A 25347-nucleotide genomic window follows, 5' to 3' on the forward strand; every position below is an offset into this window, starting at 1 on the left:
TTCCTCTTCCTCCTCCAAAGCGGAGCGCCCAAACCCACCGCGGCGCTCCGACCTCGACCCAGCCAGCCACCCACCGCCGCGGCGGAGCCACCACCGGACCACCCCACCCCATGGAGTCCGCCGCCTCCCTCGCCTTATCCCACCACCGCCTCGCCGTCCCGTCCGCCCGCTGGCACCCGCGCCCCTCCGCCCGCCTTATCCGCATGCCGCGCCCAATCCGCTCCCCCCACCGCCTCCGGGTCGCCGCCGCCGCCCCCTCCTCCTCGTCGCCCCCCTCGCGGAGGGACCACGCCGCCGCCGCCGGCCTCGAGCGCTGCCTGGCCGCGACTCCGGCCACGGCCCCGCCGGAGATGAAGGGCGGGCGGCGCGGCACGTTCGGGGCCGTCACCATCGAGAAGTCCAAGCTCGACCTCTCCCAGAAGAAGCTCAAAGGCGTCCAGCCCGAGGTGCGTGCGCTCATGCCCTTAGGTTTTTGTTATTAGGAAAATTCCGCGGTGGTATATATCATCTGGATTATTATCCCTTGCGTGGAATGGAGGGCAACTCCTGAACTCTGATGCCTGCTGTTGGTTACGTTGGGGATAAGTGGCAACGTGGGGTTGAGCCCTTTTGCGCTGTTGGAATTGGTAAATTCACCGCGTGTCTTGTGAAGATGATCACATCAATGATAATTGGGGTTGGGAGCGTAGGCTCTAAACCTCCAAGGCCTTGTTCGGTTAATCCCCTGGGCAGGTGGATTGCAGTGGATTGAGGGGTATTTTGACTTGCTAGGGATTTAAACCACCTCAATACACCTCAATCCCCCTCAAATCAGTTTGAACCGAATGAGCCCTAAACGATAGATTATCACGTGGCTTGCGATCTAGCCTGTAGGTACCTAGCTTGGTCACCAATGTCATCGAGTGTTCTGGATATCAAGGACTATAGAGTAAAACACCTGGGTAGGTGGGTAGGGTGTACTCGGTTGCTCACCTAATTTAGGAAAACTGTGCTCTGGGCTAAACCAGAATATGGGTGCTAATAAAGATTGGCTAACATGATACATGTTCATCGAGTTTGTGCATGCAATATTATTGAACTCTTGGTTACTTTTATTTTGTTCTTTGTAACCTTTACCTTGTTAGAATTTGAACCGCAGATACTGTGGTTGCCTTATCTACGATTTTATTAGCTAGATAGCTAATTCTTACCTAGAAGCACCCACAAGAGAAGGTACTTAAGCAGTTAGAGATAGTACAACTTACAAATGGGGTGGATGGCTATAGAAGCAATCTGATACATCAACCAAATTAGATGGGAACACGATAAATCTATCCATTCCTTTTCGCCAAACCTTCAGTCCTATCATGCAGCCAACCGCAGAAACCAGTAGAACATACAATTAAAATTGATGTAGCAGAAGATTGAGGCGACTGCTGTTATGTGGGGCCAGGCATATAAGATACAGGAACGCAGGGCCAGTGATTGCCAGCTGTACACCCATAGGAGATAAGATCCCAATCAGAAGTTTTTTATTTTGTTCTGATCGTAACCATTATCACTTGTCTGAATTTGAACCATGAGTCACTAGTGATGGTCTGATGAGATGACTTAGCTCGACTAGATAGCTGATTCTTTGTTTAAAGCATCTCATAAGGATGGTACTCATAGTAGTGAGCTAGTACACACTTACAATTGGGGTAGATGTCTGTTGAAGCAATCTGATACATCAACCAAATTAGATGGATCATTATCAGTATGTCCGGTCTCTTCTTATTAAACCTTCACCCTATCTAGCAGCCAATCGTAGATTTAGTAGAGCGCACAATCAAAATGTTGATGTAGTAGATGATTGATATCGACTGCTGTTATGTGGGGCCAGGCATATAAGATACAGGAACACAGGGCCAGTGATTGCCAGCATATAAGATTTTTTAGTGTTTTGAACATTTTTCTACGGTAAAATGTAAGTTGGACAGTTGGTAGAGATCTGTTTGATCTTCACATGAAATTTAAGTTGTTCAATAATGCACTTTGCTATGTTTAGTTGTCTGTTTCTATTTACATTTTCTTACTGTGCATATCCTTTCGGAGGTTCCACTTTGAAAATATTGTTTTGTCATTCTGTTTGCTGTGCTATTGGTGTCGTTCAGTATATCTCTTAGGAACTGAAAGTATGTACAGCTTTGTTTGTTAACGACTCATGTCTTTACAAAACACTATAGCTGGCAACCGGCAGTGGTGGTGGAGACAATGGGAGACGAATTGGCTATGGTGGTGGTAATAGTGGAGATGATGATGGTGATGATGATGATTACTTTGAAGACTCTGAAGATGGAGATGAAGAAGGTGGATTTTTCAGAAGACGTATTATTATACAAGAGGTCCAACTCTCACTAAGAAGCCCTCTTACCCATGCTCCTCGAGTATGATCAATGTTTCTAAGTTGATTGTGTTTTATGTTTATCTGTTTGAACAGCTTTTTAAAAGAGAGTTTGTTGATGCTGTTCTTCAAGAGTGGTACAAAACGATGAGTAATTTGCCTGCTGGCTTGCGTCAAGCTCACGAAATGGTAATTGAATTATCTGCATTCTTTTACAGATAGTTTGAGCTTTGATCCTAAACCATGGAGCCGTATCAACTGGAATTGTTTTTGACTTTTTGTAGGGTTTGGTCAGCTCTGCTCAGATGGTCCAATATCTATCAAATTTTGGAAGGCCTACAAAGGCTAGATATTTCTCTCGAGCTTTTCCAGGCTTCTTCTCAAGTGGCCTTGTTGGAAGGTACTATCTGAATTTTTGTTGTTGGGTGGTATCTGTTCAACACGTTAGATTTTCGTTCTAAAGTTATTGTCATCTTGTTGAACGTGAGATGCTGTGCTTTCTTGCATGCCAATTGCTTCCAATATAGTATAAAACTGGAAGGCTCTATGCTGAACAACTTTTGTCTGCTATCCCTATATCTAATGATATTACTCCTAATACCTGGAATCCTGGATCAAAATTGTACTTGTAAGTTGTAAAATTAGCAAACTTCAATCATATTCTCTTGCAAAAAATAAATAAATCATATTTTGCTGTTTAAGAATTCCTGGTGATTAAATCAGTGTTGGCACACAACCTTTTCGTTAATGTTTGCTAAAATGTTTTCTAGATAGCTGGTAGTCAACACATCAGAAATTTGAATGAGTGGTTTTAACCACAGTACCTTGGTAATGTCTAATATTGTAACTATAATTTATTAATTTATTTTTATCATTATCTACTATTGCTACTGGTTACTACCTCCGTTCCATTAAACAAGTCATATTTTTTAGTCAAAAGTCAACATCTTGTAATATTTGACCAATCCTATAGTGAGAAATATCAATATCTAGAATACCAAATCTATATCAATAGATTAATCATAGAATATATTTTCACAGGGTATTTGTTCATTGTTGTAGATGTTTATATTTTTATCTATAAGATTGGTCAAACTTATAATGCATTGACTTTTGACTAAATATATACGCCTTGTTTTATGGAACAGGGGTAGTAACATTCAGAATTATCGTTGGAGCTTCCAGCTTCATCGGTATATTGAGTTGTACTTGATCTTGAACTTGTTTAGTTGAAAATATATTCAGAATAACTAACGTGGGCCTAAACATTATATTCCGAGTTGTATTACTCCATTGCTAAAATAGCGTCAGCATGCACTCTGATTACATGCGTAATCTTTGCATGTCCCCTGTGTTGATTTTACAACTTAGTAATATCAAGTTAACAATTGACATCTCTTCTCCAAATTGCAGAATGCTTGCAGATCCATCTTTCCTGCACAAGATGACCTTTGAGTTGCTAGCTACAGTCAGTTCTTCTGTTTGGTGGGAGATGAAGAATCGCAAGGAGAGGTATGCTCTGGTTTCTTTGCTGTCCAAACCCAGAATTTTCGGCATCTATCTCATCCAATCCTAAATTTTTCTTGGGTGTTAGGTTCCAACAAGAATGGGATTTGGTGCTGCTCAATGTATTTTCTGCTACAGTTTGCAATTTAGCAGTTTTCTGTTCACTTGCGCCATGCCGTTCATATATGATCCAGAAACTTCCCAACAATATATTCGAGAAGAGCTATCCTATGAGACAGTTTGATCTTCTAACAAGAACCCAGTCCTTATTTAGCAAGGCTGCTGAGCTTTGCCTAGGTGGGCTAATTGTTGGCTCCATTCAAGGTGGTCTATCCAATGTCCTTTCTGCTGGAAGAGAAAGAAGGTGAGCTAAGATTTGCAGTTTATATGAATTAATTATGCAATTTTATCTGTATGTTTTTGGAATTTTAGTTTGACCATTCTCGTTACATGTAGGTTATCGATGACTGTTCCTTCTATCAGCAACAATGCTCTTAGTTATGGAGCTTTCTACGGGCTTTATGCAAATCTGCGGTATCAAATGTTATGTGGTCTTGAAAGATCAATGGCTGACCGTTTTGATGTTCTTGGTGTTACAATCTTCTTCAGCACAGCAATAAGGTAGATCTCTACAGAATCATTTTCCCTGCAATTTCACCAAAAGCTTACACTCACATGGTTCATTCTATGTAGATACGGATGCATGTTTAACTTAACCCTAACTTTTTTTTCATTCTGAATCGGAGCTACTGACTCGCTTGATGTTATCACAAATGAAATCTATAGTACTCCCTTCGTCCCATGAAACTTTAGATACGGACAAAGGGAGTATTATAGATTTCATTTGTGATAACATCAATGTGGACAAAGTTGAGACAAGTTTCATAGGACGGAGGGAGTATTAGCATTTGGATGCTAATGTTATACTTAATGCGACACTGTTAATAATAAAATGATTTGTTGTGATAGAATATCAATTTCACCATGATAACCTATTCTGAAGGTCCATCACATGTGAGGAATTAAGTACTCCATATCGTTTATGTTGTATGGTTATGTGGTTTTGCCCCTATAATTTGGCTTGGATATCCCCTGTTCACTGAACCACATAGAGTATATTATTGAACTGCTCCTAAAGGTGCGACTTTTAGAACATTCTGTATTGGCCACTCAATTGCAACTGATTGCACATAAATTACAGATTGATGAACATTCAAATCGGGGAGGTATCAAGACGTGCCTGGCTTGGTGAGGGAGCAGATGTGCTAAACTCGGATAATCTGTTGAGAGCTTACAACGGACCAGCAGCGGAGCTTGCCATTGATGAACAACAGCCAGGGTGGTTTATTTCCAAGAATGCAATTGTATCTGGCTTAAATCTTCTAGGTGTCACGCATGGTTTACATGAAGAGGTCACTCCAAAGCGTCGACGGAAGAGACTCGTCCAAAAGAAGTAGGGTGGACCAGGGAATTTTTTAACTGCTCTTTCAATGGAAGCTGAGTTCGCTCGTTCTGATACCCATGCTGGAACATTTTCCTTCCGTTCCACTATGCCTTGTGTTCCCTATCGAAGTAGGATGGCTGAGGAAAATTTGTAACTGGTATTACGGTTGCAATTTGAGGCAAGCAAGATATGGAGGCTTGCAATGTTTTGCTCTTGAGGCGATTCATCTGGTAGCCTGTAGGCCTTTACGTTTTCGTTTGTGATGTTTTGAGCACAGATTACACCTCCAAAGTTCTAACTGTTATGTCGAGACTAAAGATCCTGCCACAGCGCTGGTAAATATCAGAGGATGTCATAGATATATTTATTTATTCAGATTGTGTTCTATGTTTTGAGTTCCTAGAAATCACTTGTATGCCTTTTGAGATGAAATATGTTCAAATCTTCGCAAATTGCTCTTCATTATGCCATTGCATGTGACGTGCAGCAGTTCTCGTCCATAGGCAGGTGGACATTTTCTGCGTGAGCTAGTTTAATTCCCGTTTGGAATGCACAAAAATGAATTTATTAGAACTTGAAGGGCAGATCTCATGGGTGTATGTAGGAATTGTGAAACGGGAGCACATGAACAAGCAAAGGACACGAAAGCATAGGGTTTGGCTTTTAAACAAACAAATTCTCTAAGTTGGAGAGCCAGAGGAAAGAAAGAATAATTACACATATTTAAGCTAATTCTACAGTCCAAATGTCTTTATAGAACAATTTCCTACCGATATAAACCTCCATAAAATAATTACACATATTGAAGCTAATTGTACAGTCCAAATGTCTTCATAGAACGATCTCTTACTGATATATACCTCCGTTGCTAGTATGAGATTCCTGTCAACATCCTTCATTACAAAATTCAAGAGACTGCAAAAGGGATGAACTTAACAAAAATGGCAATTCCGTGCATTTTAATAAAAATACGTGCAAACAAAAATTCAAGGATGCAATACCATTTGAAGTAGGCTAGAGGCAGCACATTTTCCCTACAGGTGACGTTACGAAACAAAACAGGCGATTTCATGATGTAGCAGGGGTAACGTTGATTCACAAATTTTACAAGAAAGCGAACAATTTTGCAAGTGCCGTTGAATGCTTTATTGTTTCTTCATACAGAAAAATTGTGTTCCTTTTATATACGAAACCATTTTACAACCGATTGTTACCACTGGGTGAACTTCTGTACAGTATCATGCAGGAGACTGGCCGATTTGGGAATGCGCCTCAGCTCACGAATTGTTTCTGGAGGAGGTTGGCGCAGAACTCCAAATCAAAGCGTCCTTCCGGAGGGTCACCGATGCAATCGAACACGGCATCCGCTATCACGAAGTCCTCATCTGATGTGTACCTGTTCAGCACAAGAATATGAAGTTCACTTATAAAGCAGACAAGAAAGTAAATCATGAATTGGGAGATGGACAACCCAATATGTCATCTGTGCTTCTTTAGGCTTGTGAACAAACTCATTATGCTGATAGTATGCTTCGGGTTTCTGCTAACTAAAGTTCCTAATCCTAGTGCCCGATTCCAAATTTCTGCGCTGGTGTTTATAGGTACACAATTCATAATAAAGAAGGGTGTTTGAACTCTTATGGATAAAAGCAAAATAGAGATGCAATATTGCATTTGCATATGGCTCGTATCTTAAAACCATTCCCCCCCAATAAACCAGAACATGGCCTGAAGGAAGTTACCACCAGGTTTCTTTTAGCAATACATGAATGTTCTTTCTTCTCAACATTAATACTTAGAATATGCTTAATAAGGAACAATGTCCATGTCCTGCATAAAACCAGGATCGAAGGGATATTTTTGGCCTTGAACCAGGCCATTTTATCAAATCCGCACGCACACCACTGATTTGGCCGAAAACCGCGTCAGCTTTCTCAACAATGTTTTGCAGTATATCTGACATACTCTCTCTATCCTAAAATAGGATGCCTATAATATTCAGATAAAGTCAATTTTCTCAAAGTTTGACCAACTATATAGAAAAAAGTGTAAAAGTTTATAATCCCAAATTAATATATTTAGAACCATCATGAAATATATTTTCATATTATGTGCATCCAAAATTGTAGATGTTGATTTTTTTTTGTATATAGTTGCTCAAACTTTAAAAAGTTTGACTTTGACTAAAAACTATAGGCATCCTAATTTGGTAAGGAGGAGTACAAGTGCATTCTTACTGCACCACTTGGCTTCAGAAATAAGAATTTGTTTTTGTTCAAGTGTATAAGTGGATTGACTAGCCCAATACTAATAGTAACTAATACTACTCCTAGAGACACAGACCAATACTAATACTTGTTAACAACTTTCGTTTGTCTTTCCTTCATGTACATACTGCATACATGGCGTGTTTTGGTTGGACCTGCAGTCTTCTAGAACAAATTTGCAATGAATCAGTTTATCTAGTGACTTTCCTTCATTTATTGTCGTAAATTCATTCACCTTTCTGTACTTGAACTGAATTCTTACAAAACCATTCATTTTCTGATCGGGCTGTTTGTACAGCGATGACACTCCAAAAAGAACCTTTTCAGGAATAGGGGAATAGAGACCTATTTTGCTTTAAACATAGTACTTATATATTTCTCACATTGTAGAGATTTAAATTTAATGATGAATACTAAGTACCAACTATCATATGGAAGTTATACGATGCATCTTTAAAGTTTGTAGGAAGAAAGTTATTACCCGCTTTTTGTTACAATACACTTCATACCAGCAGCTTTGGCCGCTGAAAGCCCTATGTTACTGTCTTCAACAACAACACAACTGATATCCAAAGAACAAACATTAGCAAACTTACTTTAACATGATATATTTCACAAAATAATTCACATACTTAAAAAGATAAATATAAAAAAACTGTAAAGTGATATAAGAAGGTGCAACAACGGAAATACAGTAAAAAAATACTAGAGTATGTTGACCATAATGGAAACCTAAATGTCAATGTTGCAACAGTTCATTTTCTTACATTGCATCTACTGTTCTTTTAACACTTTATGACAGTTACAACATTAGCTAGTATGTGAAATACAAAAATCCCACTAAAGTTCAGAACAGCCACACCATTCTTTTTTGGAACAATGTTAACATTAATGGGACATACATTTACACCCAAAATAAAAACAACATAAATAATCCAAAATATTGTTTTTCCAGTACCTAGATGGATCGACTTCCAACGTAGTTGCTGCTAGCAAATAGATTGCCTGCAAAAGCCCACAAAATAAACACATTATCTCTAACACATACAGAAATGAAGGAAACATATTGTTTATCCACAACTTATGTCTGAACAGCTGCTTCACTGAAAGCAAACGTATATCTGAGTATAGATTCGCGAGTTGAATCCGTCTCAAAATGCCAAGTGGAAACAGAAATGATTGAAGGATCACTTTAAAAGGAATAATATTTAAACAAGCAAAGGTCCAAGATTCCATAATAAAAATTTCAAATAAGAAGCTTATGTGTTTGAAGATGTAAGAATTCATAGGCAGTCAAATACAGCACCCGAATCACTGTTGGTGACTAGTAGCATACTGCCTATGCAAACTGTTGTTTCCTATCAGGTAATTTAAGGAGGTACACCCTCCAATTCACGAATAAGGAATGTTTTGGACATGTTCATATTCTTCGAGACGTAAAACTCCGATCACTAGCTTCTAGAAATACTTTCTGAGAAAAGTATATACATTATATTTTCAGTGAAGTACAGAAAGGCACATGTGCTGCACATTGCTGTGTTATAGTGGAAGGATGTCAATGGATATTCTTTCAAACAAAATGGTGAGGTCAAGTAAAAGTTTGGAGCAGTTAACAACATGGTAGTATAATGTTTTCTAAATCCAGTAAGTTAATAGAACACATACACTTCCTTCAGTTCTTCCCTGGCACATTAGAAAACTGGAAAAGGTAATTGGCCGACAGTCCAAAACTTTCTAATGTTGTTAAAAGTTGCATGTAAACATTGAAAAAAATGTTACAATAAAAACCAATTATAGTGGCAGATGATTGGTATTTACTAAATTGTGAACTCAACTTAGGGTCCATTTGGCCTCAGCGTGGCTTCTTAGAAGCATGTCTTTTTTCTTTTTTGAAAAGGAAACTATGCCCCAACCTCTGCATCGATCGATGCATGCGGCCTTCTTTATTATATTATTATTCAACAAATGTCTGACAAAGATCATACATCAAAAAACTCAGAAGCCACCACACAACACCTACAGACCCGACAAAGATATAACCATCAAACCATGGGCTGAAAGTTCTTTTAGCCCATTGACATCAAATATTACTAAACCAGCAAAGGTTCCCCTGACGAAGATTGGGCCATGTAGCATAACATAGAAACACAACTGCAAACACTACCCCTTACCGGATCAGGTTTTTTGCGAGGAACAACATCCCCAGCGAATATGGTAATCTTTTCTGCTCGATCAGGCCCTAGTAAACATGATACTATTGCTGAAACCTGCACTAAGTGGAGAGTGAAATATGTTAGCTGCCCTGCAAATAATCTTACAACATAAATCAAATATGAGATGATTCAAGTAGTGTACAGCTAATAGGTTTTTCAGAGCAATTATTAGAACATTTCACTGTGAGTTCACATCAAAAGAACATCCCCTTGTGCAAATATTGGAAGAAATATTTATCCATATGCTTTACATTTGTAACAATTCCTACCATCTCTCTCTCATAAAAGCATCTGGGGTTGAGAACACTTTGTTACTTACAGCTTTCTCATTGGAAGTGCTGCATACTGCAACTTTCACCCCCTTTCCTAGAGCTTCATCAATTAACCTGTAAATGTTAATATAACTAATTTAGAATTTTTCTAATTACAAAGTTACTTCAACATTTTTCAAGTTAGTTGATTGCCATTCTACTGTTGGATTACATTGCCATGTCTTTATGTGCATGTTACGTTGACTTCTTCAACAGAAAGTGAAATGTTGGGTTAATCATGATGGTTATTAAAACTTGTCGCACTGATTTCTTTAACCTTTTCATAGTACATGTTAGAAACATAGTTATAATGAATAATATGTAAGGTAAATGTGTTTACTTCCCAACGGAATAACAACTTGGTTACACCAGAACTGCTATATATTCATACAGCAGTAAAATTACTCTACCAGTTCTGTTGTTTACTGACAGCATAAATGAATTTAATGTAACGTTTTTGATTATGTTGTAAGGAAGCACTTCAAAATTGTGCTGTAGCAGCAACAGAGAACGTTTCTGACTCACAAGTTCATTTTAAACTGCAGTTAAGTTACTGAACTCATCAATTCTTTGAAAATATGACCTTTGAACACCTGGACGGAGAGGAAGCAACTTCTTCTCAATTAGGGCCATAAATAGTTCTGTTTTCCTCTTGTGGAGAGAAGCAACAAACTCCTTTCTTTCTTCGTCAGTCTTTGGCGCTTTAGTTGGCCACTCTGTCTTGTTGAAATATGCTGTCATCCTGTAAGGAATGTTCAAACCATTGTGTTACAGCTGAATTCAACAAAATGCTTCAGTTGTATATTATTTTTTACAATGGACTTTTAGGGGTGAAAATCATAATTGTGAGTGCAGGTCTTTAAGAATCACCAGTTTGAACAAATTTTCCTCCAGCTTATTCACACATTATACTTTCAAAGACAGCTTAACTTTATTTTTGTTCGAAACATTCTGAACTTTATTTTTCAACACAAAAAATCAACTGCAGATCCCCCATGCAAAATCAGCTGCAGATCCCCCATTTGCCTTGCTTTTCATCATTGACATGATGATATTGCTCTTAGAGATTGCTATGGAACTTGAAGTAACTCAAATCGGTCACAGAGAAAGACTGAATTGCGAAGATGAAGTGGATGGTCAGAAATTTAGCAGGCCAGTGCAGTAACTCAAATCAATGCAAAGAGTAACTAAAGAGTCGACTGACCTTTCCTTCCCACCACCTATCTTGAGCAACTCTCCGTACAGTTCAACATCCCAGCTCACACCTAATTCCCTCTGCAAACACAAAGGATCATCTTGACCGTGAGCGATCGCATCAGGAAATAAAAAATGGATCGGAGGCAAGGCATCGATGGAATCTGAATGAAGCGAAGCCAGACCTCGGCGAATGTCTCGTTGAAGGAAATGCGGTGGCCGTCCTTCTCGGTGTCCACGAGCACGCCGTCGCAGTCGAAGAGCAGCGCCGCCGGCAGGGCTGCAGCCGGCGCTCCGCCCGCGCCCGCCGCAGACGCACGAGCTGCCTCTGCTCGCCGCGTTCTCCCGGCGGAGACGCGGAGAGAACAGGGCGCCAGTCTGCTCCCTGCTACCCTTGTCGGGAGGCACTGCGCAGCTGTCCATGGGACAGGGCGGGCGCTCGAGATGGTTCTCGCCGGGAGCAGCGTGGAGGAGGAGCTGACGGCGGCAGCCATGGCGTTCTTTTGGGCGGGAAACGAGAGTGGATAGCGCGCCTTGTGGCTGGTGATCCCGGGTTGGGATTTGATTGGCGAAGTCCACCACACAACGCCTCTTCGGCTATGGTCGTCGTCCTTCTTGTCTTGTACCGGGCTATGGCTATGGCGGGGAGCACGGCACAGCCGCACAGAGGACCTGCGCTCGGTAGTCTTCTTGCTAGTCGAGACCGGCCTTCGGACCAGCCGGCTCTATATTTTTCGGGACCCTTGGGCGAAGTCCATAAAAGGGCCCTTTAAAGTTAATATATATGTACGTATAATTAGATATATAAACAAATATGTGGTACTTTTACTTCTAAAAACTTATAAATAATTGTTAAACACTAAAACAATGTCATATTACGATAGACCGAATATAATGGTAGCAAATTAAAAATATAACAAGTATTTCCTAATAGTTTCATTACCTCAAATAACATCCAAACTACAATGATTCCATCGATAGCATGCTTCATTACTTCGTGAAAAAGCTTCTTCGGGCATTCCTAGATGCAAAATCATCAAGGACAATATCAAGATCAATGTTGTCTAAGATATTCTTCTCAATACAACATGTAGCCAAGCCATTCAATCTGTCTTGCAACATAGTTGATCTCAAACGCTGATGCTATAGTCACATGTATGTCAAGAGGATACGATATGCTAGTTAGTTACTTACCATTATCCGAGGATTGTTCATTGGCCTCAAGATCGTCTTGTACAGTTGTACGGGATCAGATTCTTGCCTTTGATTATTGCCGTTGACATCAACATTACTTGTTGCCATAAAATACTTATTTAAAGCACCTCTCTGTGATTCAATCAACAGCTGCTCTCGCTTTCTTTTGTTTCTTTTCGTAGAACCGGACAAAGGTTTCGGCATTGTAACAACTATACTGGTGAAGAAATTCTGATTCACATAGAATTATAACCTTACAAATTAGAACCCTAATTAAAACTCGATGAAAGTTCATATTAAGGATTAACTTTTGGACTTACAGATGAGGGAAGGAGCCAGCCGTCCAGGTCCAGGAGCGAGGAGCACCTCTTCTATTTGGCGTGTCGCCGGAGTTGGGCTGTCGACCTGTCGTCGTCGAGCCGCCGATGGAGAAAAACAGCGGCACCAAATCACCAATTCACCCAATCTGGCATCTGTCGAGGCGTCGAGGTGACCGCAGATGCTTTATGCATAATTGCGTACGAAGGCGAACAGACGAAGGGGTGCGATCGCTCGTTTTTCTGCCTCCTCAATTCTCACGTAAAGGGCCTTCTCACGTATTTACTTGATGGGCTTAATTTTTTTTTTGGTTCAGGCCAACGTAAATTACAAACTGCCAGGCTAATCAGAGGTTGTATAGACTAGAGAAAAGATGATATCCAGGCCCCCCCCATGGCACGGGCCCTAGGCAGCCGCCCATGGTGGCCATGGTCTAGAGCCGGCCCTGCTTCGGACCAACCGTATCGAGCGGCACGGCGACGGCGAGGGCGAGGGCGATGATATTCTGGGCTGGCCTCACGGAGGTCAAGCCGTGTAGTTACCATGGCGCGACAAGCTGAAACGCGCGCTTCTTTCTGCTGTGGTGAATTTGACTACTCTTATATATCTCTTTCCATTATATCTTTTTTTTGGAGGGATGTTTCCATTATATCTCTAGTTACTCTTTAAACACCAATTACATCATAGACGCATACACAGGCAAACATCACTAGTATATGTCTATATGTACATGTTCATGCAATGATTACTAAAAAATTGAATTCATAGATCATCAAGTTTGGAAATAAAAAAAGTTTGAGAAGAGCCAAGTAGATGATGCTCCTCTTGGGCTCGTTTTATTTTTTTCGATAAAAGGTGCTTTTATTTTTTTTCACAAAGCTCATTTCTCAACAAATGAGGATCACTGGCTTAGGACTTAATAGCTGCTGAGCTCAAAAACATAAAAATCATTTAATCACAGAGCAATTATCCAAATGAAACATAAATTTTCCAGAATACACAACGGAATTTCTGGTATTTATTCAGAAAAGCAATTGTATTTTCAAAATGAAACATAAATTTTCCAGAATACACATATTTTTTTCCTTTCAAGTATTTTCCAGAGGCATAACAATTTTAATTAGATGCAGGGACGAAGAGGACCAACATTATAGTCACCCTCGCAGGCCCGGGAGGGGACCTGGAGACCCCTAAGCACGGCCTACACGCCTAGTCGTTTAGCCCCTTGACCGCCTGCACATCAACTTTTTTTTTTTTGCCTACATGTCCATCTTGACATGAAAATCCACACATATAGCCTCATGAATTTTCTCTCTACTGGAATTGCAAGCCACCACCAGAGGATAATTGGAGGGGGGCGGGGGCTACTGGAATTGCTTCCGGTCTCATCTCTATCTCCTGCATCTCCTCTCTGCTTTCTCCACCAAGAAGCAAGAGTATCCATCCTCTAGACCATGTGAAAGTGCATCTTCCCTTAGTGGTTTTGGTGTTAATGACAACATGGTTAGCATGCTGTTTTTGTTTATGGCAATGCGTAGGAACATCCTGAATAATGCATTATGGTTAGAGGCATCCCCTCCAACTCAAAAGGGTTGGTCGCCCATGGACAAGACCATATGGAAGGCATGGGCGCCACCCAAGGTTAAATTATTTGCATGGCTTGCCAACCAAGGTAGAATATGGACGGCCGACCGCTTAGCAAAAAGAGGTTGGCCTAATTGTGGCCTTTGCCCCCCTTTGCAAACAATGTACGGAATCCACCGAGCACCTTTTTGTCCATTGCCGCTTCACCATCTGCCTTTGGGGCCTTGTCAAAGAATGGTTGGGGCTCATCACCCTCAATGCCACACAATGGACAAACTTGGACATGCAAGGCTGGTGGAATTTCATGGCGGGTGGAGGTATGCCCCACCGCAAGGCAATGACATCCATCACCTTGTTGGTCTCACGGGAGGTTTGTAACGAGAGAAATGCTGGAGTCTTCCGCTTTAAGATTGCACCGGCACAAGTAGTTTTCGATAGAATTAGATGGGAGGCCCGTCTTTGGGTGTTAGCGGGAGCTAAGAGCTTGGGTAACTTGATGCCACGAGAGTAATCCCTTTTTGTAATAAGGTCCGATCTGTTTGTGACCGCATGCTCTTTCATGCTAAACATTCTTCTTAATTAATAGATTGGGGCAAAGCTTTTTGCCCCTTTTTTTTTAAAAGGGTTGGCCTCAGAACCACCAGGGCTTGGAACCTCAAGCTAGCGTCCACACGCAACAGAACGTTACACGTTTGCATTCATTCCCCAAAGGTTAACCCCGTAGACTATGGGGGTCTGTAGCCTCTGGCCCAAACATAAGGCTGGCACCGGCTTGCGTAGTGTTGTCCCTCGGAGCCCATGAACCATACACCACTTCATCTCCCCAGTCCAACATTAAGTCATGGACCAAAGATTATTTCAGTATACCTTTTGACCTACCATTTCAAGGGTGACCTTTTGTCTGCACCGATAACACAAGAGATGTTATGGCGTCATTATGGAAGCACATTAGCCTACGACAGCGACACATTGGTGTCATGGTGTGGGTTCAACTGACACATGCATCTATGCTTCGTGGGGAGTGCAGAAAGTTGTGTGTTGTCCGCGTGCCTCCACAGTTGTGTTTGGCCGATTCTTGGTTCGATTAGTTGTCAGTGGAAGAGGCCATTTTGACAAATCTATCCTTTAAAAAAAAGTTTAGTTTGAAATAAACTTAATTTCTCAAATTTTAAGCAGATCAAACCCATTTTGGTACCCCAAATGCTCCGGTAGTACCATTAGACTTGATATCTGCAAGACTCTAGCGATAGCCCTAAAGGTGGTACCTCCAGGGTGGTAGTGTTAGACATGGTGCCGCCAAGATAACACTAGTACATAGATCTCCACGACTGCATGCTTAACTTGGCACAATTGATTGATCCCTCTGATAGCCTGCTCGAGCTGGACGCGCCCTTCACCGACGAAGAAATCTGGGCCGCGGTCAGAGACTCCCGGCACGCAAGGCGCCTGGACCTGACGGCTTCACACCTGAATTCCTGTGCGCGTGTTGGGACATGGTGAAACCTGACCTCATGTCTATCTTCCAAGAGCTATACAACCTCAGAGGCAGAGGTTTCCACAAACTGAATCAGGCCCTCATGATGCTCCTGCCCAAGCGCCCCAACGCACGCGAGCTCGGAGACTACCGCCCCATCAGCTTGATTCACATAGTTGCCAAAGTATTCGCCAAGGTGCTATACCTCCTCCTCGCGCCGAAGCTGGATGACCTTTTGAGAAAGAGCCAGAATGCTTTCATCAGCGGACGAAGCCTCAATGACAACTTCATACTTGTGCGCTAGTCCATGCGCCTGCTACACCAATTGCGCGCGCCAAGGGAATTGCTGAAGCTCGACCTGGCAAAAGCCTTCGACACTATCTCTTGGCCGTTCCTTTTCAAGGTACTGCGACAATATGGCTTTGGCACGAGATTCCTAGACTGGCTAGCTATCCTCTTGAGCTCCGTGAATACGCGGGTTATGATCAATGGCGATCCCGGCCCTCCAATCTAGCACCGACGTGGGCTGCGCCAGAGGGACCCCTTGTCGCTGCAATTGTTCGTCCTTGCGGTTGACATCCTCGGACGCCTCATCAAGCGCACAATGGAGCTGGGCATCTTACAACAGCTGCACCAACGAAGATCTGTCCCGGAGGTCTCTCTATACGCCGATGATGTGGTCCTTTTTTGCCACCCATCACAGAGCGACATGACCGATGTTAAGAGTGTGTTGCAGATATCCGACAGAGCTTCTGGGCTGCAAGTCAATTACAACAAGAGCTCAGCCACACTGCTAAACTGTGAGCCTGAAGATGCATTGCGAATCAATGAAACACTTGGTTTCCAAATCGCAGAGCTACCATTGACGTACCTGGGAATAGCACTCACCATCAGGCACCCCACCACCGCACAGCTGCAATCGCTTGTCCAGAAGGCCGCCGGCATGCTGCCCACCTGGAAGTCCAGGTTGATGAACAAGGCTGGCCGACTCGCCCTGGTTAAATCCGTATTGAGCGCCATCCCTGTTCGTCAGCTCATGGTGTTGGCCCCGCCAAAAAAACTACTCAAGCTACTCGAGAAGATCGAGCGCGACTTTCTCTGGGAAGGGCGCGCCGCCGCAAACGGAGGCAACTGCCATGTAAACTGGCGCATCGTCTGCCATCCAATGTCTCATGGTGGACTGGGTATCCAAGACATGGAGAGAATGGGTCTTACGCCACGCCTGCGATGGTTGTGGTTCAGCAAGACAAACGAGAGGCGCGCCTGGAATGGAATCGACCTCGAGCCCTACTGCCCAGGAACAAGCCCTGTTCTTTGCCTCCACACACATGGTCCTAGGGGATGGAGTACGGCTAAATTCCGGGATGACAAATGGCTCAATGGGGCTCCATCAGCGAGCTTGCCCCGCAGCTGCACGCCTACATTCCGAAAAGGCGGAGGAAGACCAGAACAGTTGCAGATGGCATGCTAGGCAATAGCTGGGCACACGACATACACATCGTCCTCGGCGTGCACGAGATCGTGCAATACCTCCAAATCTAGCGCCAACTACAAGTGATTACCCTAACAGACATGCCGGATCAGCTGCTCTGGAAGTGTAGCCCTAGCGGTGCATATTAGGCGCGCTCCTGCTACCTCGCCTCCTTCCAGGAATCGACTAGTTGCAGTGCTTGGAAGCTAATATGGAAAAGCTGGGCGCCCCCGCGGGTCAAATTCTTCCTATGGATGGCCAACAAGAACAGATGCTAGACGGCTGAGCGTTTGCAACGCCGTGGCCTGCAGCATAATCCTCGGTGCACCCAGTGTGATCAAGAGACGGAGACAATGCATCACTTACTCATCACATGCCCCTTCTCGAGGCAAGTGTGGCACGAGACACTGTCCTGGCTACGACTGATGTGCCGGCCACCTGATGGCGAGCCCTCGCTCAACGAATGGTGGCTCACGGCCAGGCTTGCCACGCCAAAGCCCATGCGCAAAGGTCTGGCCTCCGCCACACTTCTAACATCATGGATGACATGGAAGCAGAGAAACGCTTGCATCTTCGATAACGAACGACCCTCCATCTCTGTAACTTTGGATAGGATTAGGATTGAGGTGACGCTTTGGACGAAAGCCAGAGCATCTGGTCTTAGAGACATCATCCCAACCACCTGGGGGATGTGCACTAATCCCTATAACTTTAGTTCTGCACTAGGTTTGTACTCTTCTTCTATGCAATGAAAAGAAGCGCAATGCCATTGCGTTTTGTAGAAAAAAAAAGCTAGGGCCACGGCCCCCTATGCAGGAAAATTGTCTAAAAGCCCTCTAAATTTATGTAGATTAATCTCTAAATTTTAAAATATTTTCTATCTAGCCAACTCCAAGCAATATGTTTTTTTAAACTAACACTCCAAGCAATGCGCGTGGATAGCTTCTAAGAGAAGGCCTTCTAGAAGCCGAAAAGCGGCTTTGGTGTCATCTTCTCCAGCTGCTTTACAACACTGTAGTGACTGGCGACAGCTATTCCACCAACCAAACGTACGACACACAGGCGGAGTGAGACGGGAGCAGGCAGACGGAGGCGGGCAATCATGGCGGACGCGGGCGTGACGGGGGTGGCGGCGAAGCTGGGCGAGCTCGCGGCAGCGGAGGCGACGGCGCTGCTGCGGGTGGACACCGAGATCCGGTCCCTGCGCCGGAAGCTGGCCTACCTGCAGGCTCTCGTCCGCGGGGCCGACCGCGTCCGCCGCGGCCGCGCCAACGAGCTGCTGCTGCTGTGGCTGCGCGAGACGCGCGAGGTCGCATTCGAGGTCGAGGACGCCGTCGACGAGTTCCACCTCCGCGTCGAGGCCTTCCACCTCAGCGTCAAGGGGCGCCGCGGCTGGTGGCACGGCGCAGCCTTCAACCTACTCCAAGGACTCGCCACTCAGGTATATACAAGATTCCTCGTTCTGACAGTTATTAGCACGGTGTTTGATCCCCGATGAGTGTCTGTACACAAGTGCATTACAGATGTAAAGAGATCCCGTTCGGAATCCCAAGTTTGCCCACCTAATTTCTGCGGGAATTGAACTGGTTCCCGTGTAATTTTTGCTTTCCAGAATTGAATTGGGCTAAACTTTCAGATGACTATTCTTTCATCGCAAAACAAATACATAATAAGTAAACAAAATCCTCATGACCTATGAAGAACCTGCCGCTTTTATTTCCAACCTATGTACACGCCAAACATCATCTTACAGGTCAATGATTTAAGGAAAAAAAGAAGTCAAAGGTTTAAGATATATGTTAAAAAAATCTTGCTGGCGTAGCTGTGTACATTCCACATGTCATTTATGGGTCTTCACCATCAACTCACACAGAATTACAGAGCGGCATGCATGTTGTCTTTGAATTATTAAACCATCCAGTAGTATCTCTACTGTTGTCTATGTGCACATGCAGTACTTACTATCAAGTTAGAATGACTGCAATGTAGAGATACCTGCAGTAGTTCTGTTCTTAATTTGAGCACCGCTTTAATGTTGCTGGGCTACATATTAACATATTATAAGGTTATGCAGATTGCTGTGCGTCATGGGTTGTCTCGTCAGATACTGAAGATCAATGAAAGGATTGATGAACTGAATCAGAACAAGGAAACATATGCCATTGAGAGTTTTCCTTCTGAAACATGGAATCCGTCATCGATTGAGATCGATCCTGAGTGGTATGCTCGTTTTTATTATTTATTTGTAATTTTCATTGACCATTTGATGTAATATCTCTTGTTTCTTCTTATTTCATAGTAGTTCTTTTGCTGTGTCCCATACTCCCGTGTGTGCAATGAACTAGTACATGAAGAGGACGCTGCAAAGGATCTGATAACTCCATCTAAATATACATGCAAATGCTGTGATTAGCTTATGTTAGCCTATGTTCTTACTAACTTTAATATGTTACTCCTTAAGATTCTAACTACTGCCAGATAGTACAGCAAAACATGTGTATTGATAAAGCCCAGAGGACACAATATAGTATCGCATTTTAATGTCTCGTGTATTTACAATTTGGGCTTGATCTCACTTTTCAGTGAGAACAGAGAATCCTGCAGTAAATTCAAGTTTTTTATTCTCTAGAAAACTGTCCCTTCAAGTAGAAAACATCTTTGGCACTTCATGTTCGAAATCGACTATGTGTCTTAAAAAAATATGCGTATAGTACTTCAATACTGTCAGTTAACTGATCAATTGGTTCTACAGGTACGAGGATGGATATATTGTAGACTCCAGACAAAGTGAATTTACATCCCTCAAAGACCAACTCATTAACGAAGAGGAAAATGTTTCTCATCGTGCTGTCATCTCAATTTTGGGAGAGTGTGGCATTGGAAAGAAAACGCTTGCAAGAAAACTGTACAATGACCCTGATATCATGAGGCACTTTGAGGTGCATGTGTGGGTATGTCTGCCACCACACATCAGGTTCACAGACTATGTAGAGACTATGTACAAGCAGGTCAGCTCAGAGGTCCCAGAAACACATGAATTAATTGATAAATCACCTGAAGGAGACGATAATTTATCATTGGCACCTGGTGATGGGGAAACCGCCAGTAAAGAGCGCAAACTTCGACAACAAATGCAGAACAGACGTTACCTAGTTGTTCTTGATGGTTTGGTCGAAATCAATGACTGGAACTCTTTGTTTGACGTCCTGCCAGATGACAGCAATGGCAGCCGAATCTTACTTACGACACGCCTAAGTGTGAAGGAAATCAATCATATGGACCCACGTATTGCTCCCCTTGAGTTGAGTTGTCTTGAAACCCTGCATGGTGAACAATTGTTTTGTCAACGTGTTTTTGGAGCAAAGAAACCGCCAGAAATTTACAAGTGCAAAGCTTACTATGAAAAAATTCACAATATATCAACAGGTCTCCCTCTAGCAATCATTGTGCTTGCTGGAGTATTACGATCAAAGGTGATTCCTGTGGAGTGGGATGATGTTCTTGAGCAACTCGAGACGAATGGCCAACCGAAACCAGTTGGCAGCATATGGTCTTTAGCTTTTGATGATCTGCCACACCACCTAAAGTCATGCTTGCTCTACTTTGCATCCATGTCAGAAAATATTATTATTTACCCAGATCGTTTGGTTCGTCTGTGGGTTGCTGAGGGTTTTGTAGTGCCAAAGAAGGGAAAAACTCTCGAGGAAGTTGGGTTTGACTATATGAAGGAATTGGTCTCAAGAGGATTAGTCCAGGTCATGGAGAAGGATGCTGGAGGAGGAATCAAACTGGTAGCCATCCACAATCTGCTCCATGCCTTCGTGGAGTCTGAAGCTCAGGACTCTGGTTTCCTTGAAATCCACCACCAAGCTAATGTCTCAAATCCAAATGCAGTGCGGCGCCTTGCTGTACACAACTACTTGGATTCATTTGTCAACATACCTAATGAATTCCCTAAGCTGCGTTCCCTTCTCTGTGATTTTGCAGAAGACCAACGCAGCAGCTCAATATATGAAATGCCTCAGCGTCAGACACTATGGGGCAACTTTGCAGACCTGTGCTTAAGAGCATGTGGGAATCCCGAGAGGACTGGCTTAAATACCATTCATGGGCTGCACTTCTTAGAGGGATCTAGGTTCCTACGTGTCATCGATCTGAATGGTCTGAAGATCCAAAAGCTGCCAGATGAGATTGGAGGCATAATCCACTTGAGGTACCTTGGTATAAGAAACAGCAACTTGGAGGAGCTCCCTTCATCGCTTTGTAAGCTTGACAATCTCCAGACATTGGACGTAAGGAGAACAAATGTGAGAAGAGTTGGTGATGAATTTTGGGAAATTGAAACTCTAAGGCATGTGCTTGCTGAGAAAATCATGTTGTCTAATTGCACGGTCTCCTTGAATAATTTGATGACCCTCGACGGTGTGGAGCCTTCAAATCCATGGCATGAAGAAATATGTCCCTTGAACCACATGATTGGTCTCCGGTCTCTGTCTTTGTCTGGCATTTCAGAAACCCATACTAAAGCGCTTTCAGCCGCTCTCAAGAAAATGGAATTCCTTGTGAACCTCAAATTATCTGGTGAATTTCTTCCATCAACAATGTTCACCGACTCAAGCATGCGCCGCCTCCAGGTGCTAATTCTACATGGCAAGCTAGAAGACCCTCATGCTTCACACAGCGACCGATATATCATGCCAAACCTCACCGTGCTCCATTTGCACAAGTCGGAGCTGTCGCAGCTGTTTGTAGACAAGCTTGCAGCGCTGCCATGCATCGCTGAGATGGAGCTCTTACATGGCTCATACAGTGGAACAAAACTGGTTTTTCCTGAGAGAGGATTCCAGAACCTTCGGAAGCTGAAGCTTAAAAATCTGTGCATCTTGGAGGAGTTGGTGGTAAAGCCTGGCGCCATGACGATGCTTTCGACCCTTGCCATGTATGATTGCGGCAGATTGAAGATTGTCAATGGTTTAACTGCCTTGGAACACCTCCAAGAACTGGCATTCTACAACATGGAAATGACCGTCGATACTATAAAGCACAAAGACAAGAAGCTTTTTGACAAGATCAAATGCCTGACTACCACCAGGTCCCTCACCAAGGTAGACCGAGATGTGCCTGTCGGTTCCTGGATCCGAAGTTTGGAGAGACCAGCTCCGACATTACGTGTCAGTGGAGCTCCCGAGTCACCCTGCAGTGAGTTGGAGAGTGCTGGTTCTGTTGACCCAAAAGCAACTGATGACATTAAGGTACACTACAGTTCGGGCAGTGCGTGGGTCAGGCTAGCGCAGGTGTAGCTTCTTTACCGGTCAGTGTAGAAGCAGCATGCCTTTTCATGTTGTTTTCCTTGGTGATTCAGTCTGTTGTTGTGCTTGCAATGTTGATTGAGTGAAGAACTTCTGGTCACTTGCTAATTGCTATCATGTATCCGATGTTGTGGGTTTTTTTGTGGAATAGTATGTTTGGTTCACGCCCCAGCGCGCCCTACCAACTTGCGGGCGTGCCAATTTATTGGCGAACGAATTGTCCGCCCGCAGATGGCCCAAGATTTGGCTAAACAATACACTGTGCGCACCTTGCCAACTGGGGCTCACCAAAAAATTGGAGGCAAACCAAACAGCGGCTGTGGGTTACGGGCTTGCCAAATACAGGCCTACAGCCCCAGTTTCATGAAGCAAAAATATCAAGAGTGTGTCTCAGGCGGTCTGCTTGGTGCTTAGGGCATCTACAGCGGCGCGACGCATTTCGGACGCCCAAAAGTGGTCGCGAGCGTCCGTTTGCATCGCCCCGCGGACATATTTTGTCCGCTCGTCCGTTTGCGTCTGGGTGTGCTCCCACCGGGGCGGCCCATTTTTTTAAATTGCAACATAGTACAAACATTGAAAGTAGTACATAAAAATGCATAAAAACTATACAAAGTAGATCTATAGGCCTAGACTACTTGCTCCCTGACGGGCCGGCACCGTCGTTGCGTTCGTCTGCTTCTCCGCCGCCTCCCGCGCGGCCGCTATGGCTCGGTGCGCCGCTGCGTCCTCTTGCAGGCACTGCTCCAGCCTCGCGTTGGCGGCCTCGTCCTTGAGTGTCTCGAAAGACTCGACGAGGGCCCGCTGCTCCGCCGCCTTCTCCTCCGACATCGGCGCATCAGGGTCATCGGAGGACCAAGATATCTCCGAGTCGGAGTCCTCGGCTGCAGCGGCAGCCGCCAGCCTGCGTTGTTCCAGCTCGGCGTCCAACGCCGCGTGGCCCGCCAGCTCCTCCTCTGCTTCCTGCGCCGCGAGTGCCAGGGCCGCGGCGTCCCTGACCGGGTGGAGGAGATCGGTGCTATCTTCGGAGTCGAACTCCTCGGAGGAGCTCGACGCCGGAGGCGGTGGAGTGGGAGGTGAAGGTGGAGGTGGAGGCGTGGCAGCCTGTCCGCGTCCGGCGCTGCTCATGGTGGATCTGCTTGAGAGGAAGCGGCGCTACGGCAGCGGCGGCTAGGGTTTGTGGGGAGGAGATGAGATGCTCGCGCCCCTGTATATATAGCGCGGAGGCAGGGCGACGGCCGCGCCACGCGTGGCATCGCCATTACTACGTGCGCAGAGGTAGGCGATGGTCGCGCGCCACGCGAGGCATCGCCATTAATGCGGCCGCAGACTGCCGAAGCGACGCCTCGTTGCCGCATACTGGCGGAGAAGACGCATCGACGTTGCGCACGCTCGCGGAAGCCGAGGCACGCCATTAACGCGGCCCTACAAAGGCTGCAGCGCGCCGCCCAGAAGTAATGTCGCGGAAGACAAAGCAGTTGTGCCACTGCCAGGCGGGCCCGTGCGAGGACCGAGCGGACATTTTCCGCGACCGCCGAGCGTTCGCGGAGACGCAAACCTGGCGCATATTTGGGCCAGGTTTGCGTCTCCGCGAACGCCCGATCACTTTGCGTCGCCCCGCTGGAGGTGGTGCCAAACGCATTTCCGGTCACGGCGGATACAAACGGTCGCTGAGCGTCCATTTGCGTCGCGCCGCTGGAGATGCCCTTATCTTGTACTCATAAAGGCGTGGTGGTGGCGGGGATGACTCCCTGAGGATGAAATAAAAACCTTCCCGTCTAGCCTCCCTTCCGGTGACGCTGTCGCGATCTATGCTTCTCTTCATCAGCTATATGTTTATTGTGTACTATATCTTTTCATTTTTTTTTTTTTTGAGAAGACCACAAGATATCATTAGCTTAACCATGGAGATTACAGCAAACGTGGCCATATCTGGAAGAATCCAGATGACAGCAGACACAGGAATTTGCACAAAGACCCCTAGAAAAAGAAAATATTACAAAGAAAGCCCTTCGGGTCCTTGAGCACATCCACATCTTGTCCCGTCGCAATCTCCGCCGCCGCTGTCGTCGGCACCGCCGCCGGAGAAGAAAAAGACGGAGAAACCACACTCCCAGCTCAGAGGAGATACCATCGGAGGCTTGCTCCTTTGTGGACCTCAAAAGTCGTCCGCTGCAGGCAGCGGCACCGTCGTCTCTGGGGCTCATCGGCCGGGAAAGAATCCCGTCACTCCTCAAAGCCAAGCACCGCCGCCTTCCGTCGACCACGTCGAGGAAGAACAACAGGGCCACAACCTTCGTACCTCGTTCCGCTCCTATGCAGCAATCTTCTGGACGAGGCCGGCGCACGCCGCCGACCATCTCCTGGTCGCTTCCCACCCGAATCCCGGACGGAACCGGAAACACTCCACCACGGGAGCAGCAAATCGGGGGGAACAAAATCCCACCTCGACCACGCCGATGCTGCCTCGACGTCGTCGCCCGGGAAACTCCTCCGCCCACCGGGATCTCAGATCCCGACCGCGGACACCTTATTTGCCACCGTCGGAGAACCGACGGCACACACACACACCTATTTCACACCTATATACATGCCGGAGACGGAGATCCTGGGCCCCCCTACCCTCCCGCCGCCGAAGCAGCTGACGGAGGGGAGAGAGACCCAAGATCTCGCCGGCGGAGAAGGTGGAAAAGAGAGCTCGCC

At 44.8% G+C, this 25347-nt stretch overlaps 3 protein-coding genes across 3 annotated transcripts; 2 read left to right on the plus strand and 1 right to left on the minus strand.

Moving 5' to 3' along the window:
• Positions 1-329: 329 nt before the first annotated feature.
• Positions 330-5718, plus strand: LOC124692241 (protein RETICULATA-RELATED 1, chloroplastic-like; the record flags this gene model as incomplete). Its single annotated transcript, XM_047225566.1, is given in 8 exon segments — positions 330-446; positions 2205-2363; positions 2459-2551; positions 2647-2762; positions 3776-3874; positions 3957-4232; positions 4325-4489; positions 5070-5718. Coding segments are annotated over 8 exon segments (1281 nt in total), but the record flags the coding sequence as incomplete, so codon positions are not given.
• Positions 5719-6434: 716 nt separating this feature from the next.
• Positions 6435-12512, minus strand: LOC124657187 (CBBY-like protein). Its single transcript, XM_047195783.1, has 9 exons — positions 12492-12512; positions 11483-12022; positions 11308-11378; positions 10687-10845; positions 10112-10178; positions 9751-9846; positions 8538-8584; positions 8061-8141; positions 6435-6708 (listed from the first exon to the last, which is right to left on the minus strand). Exons 1-9 carry the CDS (start codon positions 12510-12512, stop codon positions 6585-6587), a joined length of 1206 nt encoding a protein of 401 aa, XP_047051739.1. The 3' UTR covers positions 6435-6584.
• A 6912-nt stretch (positions 12513-19424) lies between these two features.
• Positions 19425-22773, plus strand: LOC124683448 (disease resistance protein RPM1-like). The gene is made up of 2 exons (XM_047217956.1): positions 19425-19558; positions 20091-22773. Exon 2 carries the CDS (start codon positions 20263-20265, stop codon positions 22636-22638), a length of 2376 nt encoding a protein of 791 aa, XP_047073912.1. The 5' UTR covers positions 19425-19558; positions 20091-20262; the 3' UTR covers positions 22639-22773.
• The last annotated feature ends 2574 nt before the right edge of the window (positions 22774-25347 follow it).

The sequence above is a fragment of the Lolium rigidum genome, chromosome 1 (genome assembly GCF_022539505.1).
Source record: "Lolium rigidum isolate FL_2022 chromosome 1, APGP_CSIRO_Lrig_0.1, whole genome shotgun sequence".
Taxonomy (NCBI): domain Eukaryota; kingdom Viridiplantae; phylum Streptophyta; class Magnoliopsida; order Poales; family Poaceae; genus Lolium; species Lolium rigidum.

Bases quoted from the DNA above. Each gene is read 5' to 3' on its own strand.
- LOC124657187 (XM_047195783.1), bottom strand. From the start codon at position 12,512: ATGAACAATCCTCGGATAATG. The intron at 10,846-11,307 runs GTCAGTCGACTC...CATTCCTTACAG, and splicing joins ATAGGTGGTGGGAAGGAAAG to GATGACAGCATATTTCAACA. The intron at 9,847-10,111 runs GTAAGTAACAAA...CACTTAGTGCAG, and splicing joins GCACTTCCAATGAGAAAGCT to GTTTCAGCAATAGTATCATG.
- LOC124683448 (XM_047217956.1), top strand. From the start codon at position 20,263: ATGAGGCACTTTGAGGTGCATGTGTGGGTATGTCTGCCACCACACATC.